The sequence below is a fragment of the Anneissia japonica genome, unplaced genomic scaffold, assembly GCF_011630105.1.
Source record: "Anneissia japonica isolate Jap-2015-1 unplaced genomic scaffold, ASM1163010v1 scaffold1891_len642697_cov171, whole genome shotgun sequence".
In the NCBI taxonomy this organism is placed as follows: Eukaryota; Metazoa; Echinodermata; class Crinoidea; order Comatulida; family Comatulidae; genus Anneissia; species Anneissia japonica.
This window is the reverse complement of record NW_022700553.1, coordinates 28,752-39,658: the sequence shown is the minus strand read 5'-3', so window position 1 is coordinate 39,658 and position 10,907 is coordinate 28,752. Positions and strand designations below refer to the sequence as shown.

General features: G+C 34.5%; 1 protein-coding gene, 1 long non-coding RNA gene and 1 other non-coding gene across 3 annotated transcripts in view; 1 reads left to right on the top strand and 2 right to left on the bottom strand.

The window, feature by feature from the left end:
- Positions 1 to 1,296: 1,296 nt before the first annotated feature.
- On the bottom strand, positions 1,297 to 2,282 carry LOC117103340. Its single transcript, XR_004444570.1, has 3 exons — positions 2,149 to 2,282; positions 2,003 to 2,039; positions 1,297 to 1,414 (listed from the first exon to the last, which is right to left on the bottom strand). It is a non-coding gene; the product is annotated as an uncharacterized LOC117103340 (long non-coding RNA).
- An 876-nt stretch (positions 2,283 to 3,158) lies between these two features.
- On the top strand, positions 3,159 to 3,266 carry Trnai-uau. The gene is made up of 2 exons: positions 3,159 to 3,196; positions 3,231 to 3,266. It is a non-coding gene; the product is annotated as a tRNA-Ile (tRNA).
- A 2,828-nt stretch (positions 3,267 to 6,094) lies between these two features.
- The window catches only part of LOC117103365 (cell division control protein 42 homolog), a 23,277-nt gene continuing 18,464 nt past the window's right edge, over positions 6,095 to 10,907 (bottom strand). The window contains exons 4-5 of the mRNA XM_033243910.1: positions 8,414 to 8,611; positions 6,095 to 7,431 (exon numbers count right to left, since the gene is read on the bottom strand). Coding sequence (XP_033099801.1) covers positions 7,336 to 7,431; positions 8,414 to 8,611 — 294 coding nt within the window. The 3' untranslated portion in view covers positions 6,095 to 7,335. The remainder of the gene's footprint in view (positions 7,432 to 8,413; positions 8,612 to 10,907) is intronic.

The following is a 10,907-nucleotide window of genomic DNA, read 5'->3' as shown; positions in this document are numbered from 1 at the left end:
GTTCCAGTAGATACAGAGAATATTTTGTCATTCTTAACGCGTCCTACGAAATTCTTACGAGACAGCACTAGTCCGTGAATTTGTGAACAAGATCGGAGATCTAAAGATGAAATCTCTACCGTGCATCAATGGCGGCCCGCTGGATCTCAATAGATATTCTATAATATATGATTTTAAAAGGCAAATGGGAAAAACCCATAAAACAGCAAACGGCCACCCCTGACATAGACGGTATAATGAATTGATTATTGATGGATGGTTCACTGATGGATGGAAAGATAGTGTAAGAAATAATAGGTGTATGGATTGTGGAGTGATGAAGAGGAGAGAGTGTGTGGATATATAAAGGAGTATGAAATGTTAAAGCGGTATGAATAAATCAATTGAGGAAATAGACGTGAAATAGTGGAAGCGATGGTTGATTAGATTCATGAATAAATGGATTGTTAGATTGATTGATGAACAAGGAGTGGCCGGAGGACAGGGGCCCTCGTCGGGTAGAAAAACCACAATTCGTCGGGGAAAAAAATGTATAAGTATTTTCTACATATTGGCAGACTCTAAAATCGATTAAATAAGCTTTTGAAATTGACACATTTTTGACCCCCTGGAACATTTTCTAGAGGTTGTGAGCGACGTCTGACCACGCCCACTTTTTTCGTCGGAGACATCGGCCCTCCTCCCGTCGGGGAAATTCTGGTGCCACCCCTGTTGATGAAGGAATAGATGAATAAGAAGTTAAATAGAAGGACACAGAGATAAAAAAAAATGAAAAAAAAACACTAGCGATATCAAAAATCTTACGAATGACAGGACATTCTGAAAAAATTTCTCGCCACTAGATAGGAGCTTATTCACCTCTAATGGCATGTTTCAATGTATTTTTTTTTTTTTTTTTTTTTTATTAAAACCAAGTATAGATTTGCAAAATTTAATGTTAATAGCTTCACCTGAAAATCACATCGATCAATAAGTTGCTTTCATTTAAATTCCATATCAAATGGGCGCAGGGAGCTCATACCTCACCCCCGAGCTTATAATTCCGTGAATTAGGCTTCTGGAACGTTGAAATGCTCTGGTGGCAGACGTAGACGATAAGATATTTCTAACGTTTAAAACGCTTTTGAAGGTTTTTATCTTTTAGTTTATTCATTGTTACAGTTAAAGAACGTAACAAGTCAGAGGTAATAATTTGGACTGAGAGCAAATAGCAACCCGTGAGGGGTGGAGGAAGTGGCACAAGGAGGGTGCAAAATCCCTAATAAAATAACCGGAATGTTTGCTCCGGCTCCCTTACCAGTACTAAAACATTCCGTCGAAGTGCTTACGCTGTCTATCCCATCCGTTAATGTTGCTGGATCGCTGTCAGCAGATATTGAGGAATACGTTGCAGTCCTCCCATACGAAAGATATTCTGAAATTGGCACAACAGTGGGTTAAAACGTTTAAGTTTGCATAAGGGTTCAGTTTTATTCGCTATATAATGCTTTATTTTTTATGATTATAATGTTATTATCGAAGGTGAACAAGTTACGTTGTTCACTAGGGCGGATTTCAGACGGTGCTATCGCACTACTACTAGTACTACTAATACTACTACTACTACTACTGCTGCTACTGCTGCTGCTACTGCTACTGCTACTGCTCCTCACTACTTTATTGTTATTAATACTAGTTAGAATTTAAAAAAATGCAATTGTTTTGCCTTTTGCATTAAATCTAGAAAAAAAATATTTTGATATTTTCTAAGACAAAAAAAGGCGTTTGATGAAAAACCTGGAGTTGGTTAACGAAATACAGATTTTTAAATATTTATAAACTTGGAGAAAATATTAAAAAATCTGTTCCTCATTAACTGTTCCCGAGTTTTTGTCAAACACCCTGCTTCATTAAAATAAGTCCCGAAGACTAGTTTTAAACTAGTAATAATATAAACGATGAATTAATTTGAACTTAGCATTCATATTAAAATTATTAATGGTATAAGGAGAATGTACTTTACCTGCATTTATTTTGATTGAGATGGCAATCACCACAATCTGTAATAAATAGTTATGAACATTAAAACAGGTCAAACTATATCTTGAACCTTTACACTAAAAGTATATTATTATGTCATAAAACCACTTTGGATAAAAAACCTCTTACCTTTACTACAATCAATAATGAAGACATTATCAGAACCAGTAATCACATCCGCTTGGTGTGTATCAAAGGTTATGCCGCAGATTGAACACACTAACTTGGCCTATAAGATGTTGAAATGAGCGCAAACAACGCAGCGAATATAATAAATCCGTTATCAAAAAGGCTGCTATTTAAGATTCTGATTGGCTAATACTCAATTAGGAACAAAATAGAAACTGGCTGTATGGATTTACCTTTTTCATAGGATAATACAGTACATTTTTTTAAAAATAATGCTTTGTTTTGGTTATATTAAGGGGATGTGAATCCTCCACACCAAGAAATGGGCCTTACTGCACTCTCTCGGTACGTCCTATGAAAACTGATCTACTTTTCTGGTTTTTTTTTACGTGAAGCCAATTGATCCTGAAGTAAGGAAAGTACATTCGTCGGTCCAGTTGTCCGCCGTTCGTTCGTTTGCTCGCTCGTCCATTCGTTCCTTCTTTCGTTCATTAGCTCGTTCATCCCTGTGTCCCTTTATTCATTCGTTCATTCCTTGATTCGCTCTGCCAGTGCCATGATTATAGGCCTACTAATTTACATTTTGGTCATGACAGACTATATCCTACAATGAGATTGCATTGCGTTTTTACGAACGTGTTCCCAAATGGCTCAATCGGTTAACTTACTTTTAAACAATACTTGGTTTCGTCCTTACTGCTAAGTAATGTGGAGGTCGAGAGTTGGATCATCATTTTTATCTTCTTTATCATAATAAATAATTATAGTTGGCCTAACAATGTTTGTTCAGTAATATAAATCTAGTTGAAAACTTATATCTAGAGCAGTCATAATTGAATTTTTATTGTATATAGGCCTATGTTTTTTGGTGTTATGTTGGAACTTTTGGCTAACTTATTTATAGAGGCAATTGCTTTTTTAGAAGTCCCGGAAACCGGGTGTCAAATAAATAAATGAAATGAAACTACAGTATCATACAACGAGATTGTATTGCCTCTTCACAAACGTGTTCCCCAGTGGCTCAGTCGGTTAGCGCGCCGTACTTATAAACAGTACTTGGTTTCGTCCTTACTGCTCAAGTAATGCGGAGGTCGAGAGTTCGATCCTCTCCTGGGGAATTTTATTTTTTATATTTTCGTAATTTTCATCACCTTCATCATAATTAATAATTATTGTAGGCCTAACAATGTTTGTTCAGTAATATAAATCTCGTTGAGAAACTATATCTAGAGCAGTCATTCCACAGGGTGCAACCATCGCCCTGTGCCTGAATACCGAACAATACACTCGCCTAATTATGGTTGTGGATTTTTAATCGCAGGTCCAGTGTACACAATTGGTTCATGTGCACTTAAAATAATTATGTTACGAGTTAAAAATTTATGAAGGAGCGAAGCAGACAGTAGTTAATTCATATCAAGGTAGAATTAATCTGATTGCGTTCTTTTGTACCGCTTTATTAATGGTTCTGTAGCTATACAGCTAGCTTTTAATCGATTTGCAACCTCCTAACCCGAGACTCAATTTGGTTGGAATGTACCACAGTTGCATTAACAATAATAAATTCGTCTTCTGAATGACAACATTTATCAGTGCGTTTTAAAGGGTCTGTATCTCAGGTTGACTTTACCGGTACATTAACCTTCATGATAAGCTCGGCGAACACTCCAGTCTGTAGCCCACGCGTTAGACGCCACGTGATGAAGTGTCGCTCGAAGGCAAATTTTCGACGACGAACCGTTAACCGTCGTTGCGCCGGCCAAGAGGCGTACTTGCGTGCACGGATTCGTTTGCCGACGGTCCATCGGAAGACAGTCAACCAACAAAGCACACATATTGCTACGAATGCGTATGGACTCGCGGTATCCAAATCTAATTTTGAAAAAAAAATCATGTGAGCCCGAAAAAAATTAATTGCAGGTTACTATGAGACAACCACTCTAACTATTATTCATACTTCTGTGTGTTATTACAAGGAGAGTTCAACCTTGGTTAATAAACCAGCTTAAAAGCTATATTAAATTTATACCGGTTCATTGAATTGAACCATTATAGGCATCTAGTCTAAACAGAAATCGATGATATTTGTAATTTTTCTTTCCTTGGATAACCCATGGAGAAAGACCAATTAACAATATCACCTTTACGATAAGGCACATTGATATCAATTGATTAAGGTGGGCATTATGGTATTAGTGCAAATTTTACACTATGTATTACAATTTACGTTGAGTTTCGATGGGATTTATGCAGTCAGTGAATATAACAACATTTGCAGAAAATCACCTCAAAGTATAACTATGCGTTCATGTTTATGTGTACAAGATTTATCTACAGAATATTTGATTGAAAGGTCAATTCCAATGCTGCTTACCACTTGTGTTTTTGCTGGAGAGCTAATTCTCATGGTATATTTATTCAAAAATTCAAAAATTACAATACAAAGTTAAAAAGAAATTGCCAAATATAACAGTGTAGTGTAAAGAACTAAATTGCGTTATATTTACAAGCAAAAAACAGTTGACAAAAGGTAAATAAATACTAAAAAAGCAGAAGTTACATTAGCATAAGAACAACTGTTTACAATAAACATATTTAAAAATCAAAAAAGCATAGGGTAATAAAAACATTCATAAAGAGAAATAATTGAAAAATGTAAGATATCATTATTAAAAAAGGACATTCAAATCTTTAATCCAAAAAAGGTCATAATTAATTATAGTAATAATAGCAATAATTCATATTACAAAATTGAAAAAAGCACAGGAACAATAAAAAACATTCAAAAGAGAAAAAAAAACAACAACTCCAAATTCATCATTATAATAAGTTTTAATTAGTCGTATTCTTAATTCAAAATATTCATTAATTAAATAGTTATTTGAATATTGCAAAAGAAAAAAAAAATACATTAGTCCTATTCTTTAATTCAAAATATTCAAAATATTCATTAATTAAGTATTTATTCGGTTATTGCACAAGAAATAAAAAACGTGATCATTATTATTTATTATAGTGATTATTACAATTATTCATAATAAATTAACAAAAGCAAAGTTGAAGATAAATTCAATAATTAATAAAAACACAAAGATAATTAATTACCGTAAATTAATGATACATTTTAAGTAAAAAGAAAAAGATAAAAGGTACACTGCTCTTTAATTGAAATTGGGGGAGGAAAGTACTATCCATATTCAATAAATCAATAAGAAATCTGGATCTGGAAGTGTTGCACTTTAACTGGGATATTTTACTACCATTTCTGAGTTTGTAATTCATTCTATCACACCGCAACTCGGGCAACCACTGACAGAATTCAGGGTGTTTTTTTAGTTGTTTAGCAAATTCTTACAAATAAGTAATCTACGTTTGCTGTGCGTGTCTAGATTACACAAGGTACATGCATCATTATAGGATGTATAACTGTTACCCAAAATGATTCGAAGAGCTCTTTTCTGCAGAGATTCTAACATATTAATTTGTCGGTTAGTGAGGCCAGAATTCCAAACTGAGGTAGCATATTGCAATAGAATAGATGTATAACTGTTACCCAAAATGATTCGAAGAGCTCTTTTCTGCAGAGATTCTAACATATAAATTTGTAGGTTAGTGAGGCCAGAATTCCAAACTGAGGTAGCATATTGCAATAGAATAGATGTATAACTGTTACCCAAAATGATTCGAAGAGCTCTTTTCTGCAGAGATTCTAACATATAAATTTGTAGGTTAGTGAGGCCAGAATTCCAAACTGGGGTAGCATATTGCAATAGTGAACGTACATAACCTTTACATATTGTGATCAATTCTGGTCTGAATTTCTTTAATAGTTTTAACATAAATAATTTACCGTTAACTCTATAAACAATGTTAGTAACATGCGAATCCCACTTAAGCTTATTTCAATTAGGACACCAAGAACATTAATAACTTTCAACTTCCATTATTGTTTGTGATAATAAGTTTAATTGGGGTTTTGGTGGTTCCTTCATAAAACTGACAAACATACGTTTGCATTTGTCAACGTTAAGTCGCATACCATTCTGGTCAGACCAAAATTCAAGCTCTAAGAATTTGTTTTGCATAATTGGTAGGGGACGTTTACCATTGCCGTTGACGACTATTGTTAAGTCATCAACTTATTTGAGCTAAAATGCAAGTTTAAGCACATTCAGTTTATTCACATTTCCAATGACAACATAAAAACAAAGTGCACTTCGGAAAAGAAAAAGGGGATTGCCTAACGGTACTCCTGTCAAATTTGCAACCAGGAGGACCCTAGTATTTAGACTTTCCTGATGTTCATGTTGGTGTGTTTCTCACCAGAACAAAATACACTGCAATAAAATAAAAGCATTATGGTTTTCTTTTCAGTTTAAAAACAAGAGCATATGTATTATGTAGTCGAAGACCTGTACCACCTCAATGATTCAGCTCTAAAATACCCGCCGCCAACGGATGGTATTGGGCATAAATTATTTATTTTGATTGGGGTCATGGTAGCCATGGAGAATGCTTTCGTTATACTTATCGTTATTTCATCCAAGAAACTCCGCAAATTAGGCGCAGTATTGGATTCCATGTTTCTTATTCAGTATAAGTGCCGTGTGCATCGAACGTTACATTGCAATAGCTGCCTCTCCGTTTACATACAAACACGTGTTGCGTCGCACTTTGTAATAATCGTCGCACTTTGTAATAAAGGAGCTGTCGTAATTTGTAGTAACTGTATGTCGCACTTTGTAGTTGCACTTTGTAATAAAATGAGCTTTCGCACTTTGTATTAAACTCTGTCGCCGCCACTTTGTATTACAACTCGATCCATGTTATCATCTATAGATTATAGATTAATAGATTTAATGTACATGATTATGCTAAATCAGTTCTAAAATTATATTAAATCGGTAAACTTCATGTTTAAAACTAAAATTCAGAGTACATTTGGCTCCCTTTAAAAACACTCATTGTATTTTAGGAAACTATGGGGCAACTACAATGCATGTTCGGCTATTTAAAGGTTGTGCCTGTAAGCAATTAATTTAGAATGAAAACAAAAATAGTAGAAATTCCGGAAACGATGTGAGTAGGTCTTCTTTTAATATTCCGGTCTAGTGTTTAGTGATGTTTTTAGTTCAGAATACTCTTTCGTGAACTTAACGCAGCATTGTTGTAATTTAGGATTAACGTTTACAGCAATTGACATTTCTTGACTGGTTCACGTGGTGGTTTTGGAGGTTTCAACGCAAGCAATAAAGCTTCTTCAAATACATTTCTCACTCCTTCCTGAAAAAGAACAAAATAACACAGAGTATTAAAATATTGTCTGATTAATTCAGCAAACCCATAAAATTATTAAATTCTTATCTCCAAAAAAAAAAAAAAAAAAAAAATGGAAAAATATATATAAAATATATGTTTCTTTCAATTTTCAAACAGATAAACTTGTATTTTTTCATCTTTCTTTCTTAATTTAGGGGTGAGTGCAACTACAATGGCGAATTACTATTACACTACTGTATCAGTAAATGAGTCAAAGCAATGAAACACACACCGATACATCCCTCCGTTTCTTTATATTTGCTAATGGTTACTAAGAAATTGCTTGTATATCTAATTTTGCTTGCGGTTAAGAAGCGCAATTGTATCCCTATGGTCACCTGGAATGGAACTGAATAGTTTAACTTGTTGGTGTAGATAGTTGCCTTTTAATCCAAGGGTACGTGGTTCAATTTTTGTCACGGTGGCAGCATCTTTTCTCACTACCAAAACAACTTTTCGCTTCATTAGCTTCATTATGAGACTTAGTTTATGTTGAGCATTTTTTATTTATGTGTGTTTTTCAAACGGTGTACCAGTATACAGTGATTCAGTTCACTGTTTGGCTTTAGCCCTGGAGCTAAAAATACTAAATAAAAAAACATGCCTAAGTGTTGTTACCATCCGCAGTAGCTTGCAATGATGAAACGATTTCAACAAGTTCGTGGTGTTCAAAGACCAGTGTTATGTTATTATTAGGAAGAAATTCCAAAATGATCAAAGTTTTACAAAGATAAGAGCTAATATAGAATTTTTTAAATGTTTAAAAATGACACAAAGGCCTTCTAGGTACGACAAAATATTTCCAGCATTTTTTTACTAGTTGGAGATAAAATTTCAACAATGTATAAGAAAGACTTCTACCGTAGTACCCAGAGCACTTTGGTTAAGTATCAGACTGTTATTAGTAAAAAATCAATTAATTAAATTTATGAGTTGATTTTCAAACCTGTGTTTTAGCTGAACATTCAATGTATTGCACTGCTTTCAGTTTTTTAGCTAGTGTTTCTCCTTCCTCTACAGACGTTGCTTTTTGATTTCTCTTACGTAGTTCTTCAATTGCATCTGGATCATCTCGTAAATCAATTTTTGTACCAAGTAAAATATATGGCGTGTTTGGACAATAATGTGTAATTTCTGGCAGCCACTGGAAATAGAAAAAGGTAACAATTAGATTCATATTTCAAATTTACCATAATATATACACACAACTGTTGTCAACATGCTGATGCGTCACAAAAACCATAGCAACCAAACCATAATTAAGCGTCAGCGTGTGACAAATTACCACGCGCGTGTTAGTTGTTATGATAATCGCGCGTCGTGCGGTGATTACAAAGGCCTAATGATATTTTACACTACCATTATCCTGAAATTAATTATATTCATTATTTTAACATTAATTTTACCGATTTTGTGGTGTATTGTCGTTCATGAGACTCACTTAGCAGAAAAAATAAATACATTTCCTCTATCTACTCAAATTTTCGTTTTGTGCACCTTAGTCCAACATTGTTAAAATGACAGTTTAATGTTATATAAGAACATGAATTTTATAAAAATCAGAAATTTGCTGTGGCTATAACTTTTCATATTGTTGGTCAGTATTCACGAATCAGATTTTAGTTTATAGAAACATTTAACAAGCTCGTGGTCAAAAGAAATCAGATGTAACATACATAGTGAAATACCCAAAATAATTAATAAAATAGACTAACACTATAAAACGTATGGCACGCATAGACTATTATTTGACGGCTGTACTCGCAACTAGTAAAGATAAAAGGACTGTACGCAGTACGCGCTATGTTCGAGGGCGAAGTTTTGCGTCCTTTTGTTGAATTGCATTGCGGAGATCATCCAGGGTGCGAAAAGCAATAGCAGTGGCGGCGCTACGGGGTGGCAATAAGTAGCAAGCGATGGGGGTGGCTTTTTTTCCCGGATGGCCACTGGCCACTTAAAAACAATGCATTTATTATTTTTTTTACATTTGTAATAAATTACTGAGCATTTAAATAAAAAATAACAGAGAGATTAGAAGCGTTACCCGTTAATGTTGTGATTTTATAAATTATAATTGTATTTCCATTCTGCTATGGGAAAACATATTGTCCCCATTTTTCAAATGGATTTATAGTATGTTACCTTTAGTAAGCGACCACCACGGAGGTCAAGAATTTTATTTTCAGCAAATGCAACCTTACTGGTGATAGAGGCAGGTGATAAAAATAATACAATGCTTTATTAGATTTCAACTAACATAGTAAAAAATAACGTTTTATTGTTACGGTCTGTATCTTCAGGTTCAAATGTATGGAACGATATGCCAATTTATGCCAAAACGCATTGTAAAGGAATTCTTTCCTTCAATTTAGCATAACAAGTGTATACTAGTTGCAGTGTACTAGCTAAATAAATAATAATTAAAAAAAAACATGAAACCCTGAAAAACCCAAATGCATCACCTCCAATGCTTACCGGATTTACCATTACGCATTTTCACGATTTTGTTTGATTTCATGCTTCTGAGTCTATGCAGTGTGGGTGTGAGTTTGTCTATATTTGCTATTTTTCTATAATGTAAAGGAGGTAACACATTTTACAGGCACTTTTTTCCCCATTGTATAACCACCATATGTATCTTATTTATTTATTAGCCCCCCCCCCCCAAACCAGCGAAGCTCCGGGTAGGTTACTTTTTTCACCTCTGTTCTATGTTGCGCCGTTGTCGTGGTTTGTTAACACGAAAACTAAAATTTACTAAGTCTGATTGGTTTCCAACTTGGCAGAATGCAAGATTGTAATAAGAAGATGGAGCCTGTTGTTTTTGCCTAATTAATATTTCACTAATCAGGTTATTTAGGATAACTGAGGTTTGACACGTCCGATTGGTTTCAAACTAATATGTTGTTTTGTATTCACATAAAGACTCCTTTAAAATGCATTTTTAATATATATTTCAAACTAACGCGGTAACTGCAGGAGTTACTCGTTTTTTATTTCACCTTTAATCTTCACGTCTGAAAACCCAATCGTACAGTAGTTTATAAAATTATTACCAAGGCCGTACCTAGGGTGCTTAGAGAAGTTAGTAAACTTGCAAATTTACTTTAGCTACCGTGCTAACACCTGTGGCCTGCTAATGCTGCTAACCTGAAACATCTGAAAACCAAAATAGGCCTAGGCTATAGGCCTTTAGCGTTCTTTCGAATTTCTTCTACACTAAGGGCCTAGTACTACACTAGGCCAAGCTATTACCAAAGGCCGTATCTAGGGCCTAGAGGTTAGGAAAAATGCAAATTTACTTTACTGATTTATTAAATTATTAGGCCTTTGCCTATCTAGCCAGGCGACCTTGTTGTTGAAGGACCAGGTGCCCAGTGGTGTCAGCATAGCTGGAAAGTTTAACCAATGTTTGTGTGTATAGTAATGGTCTATGTGCC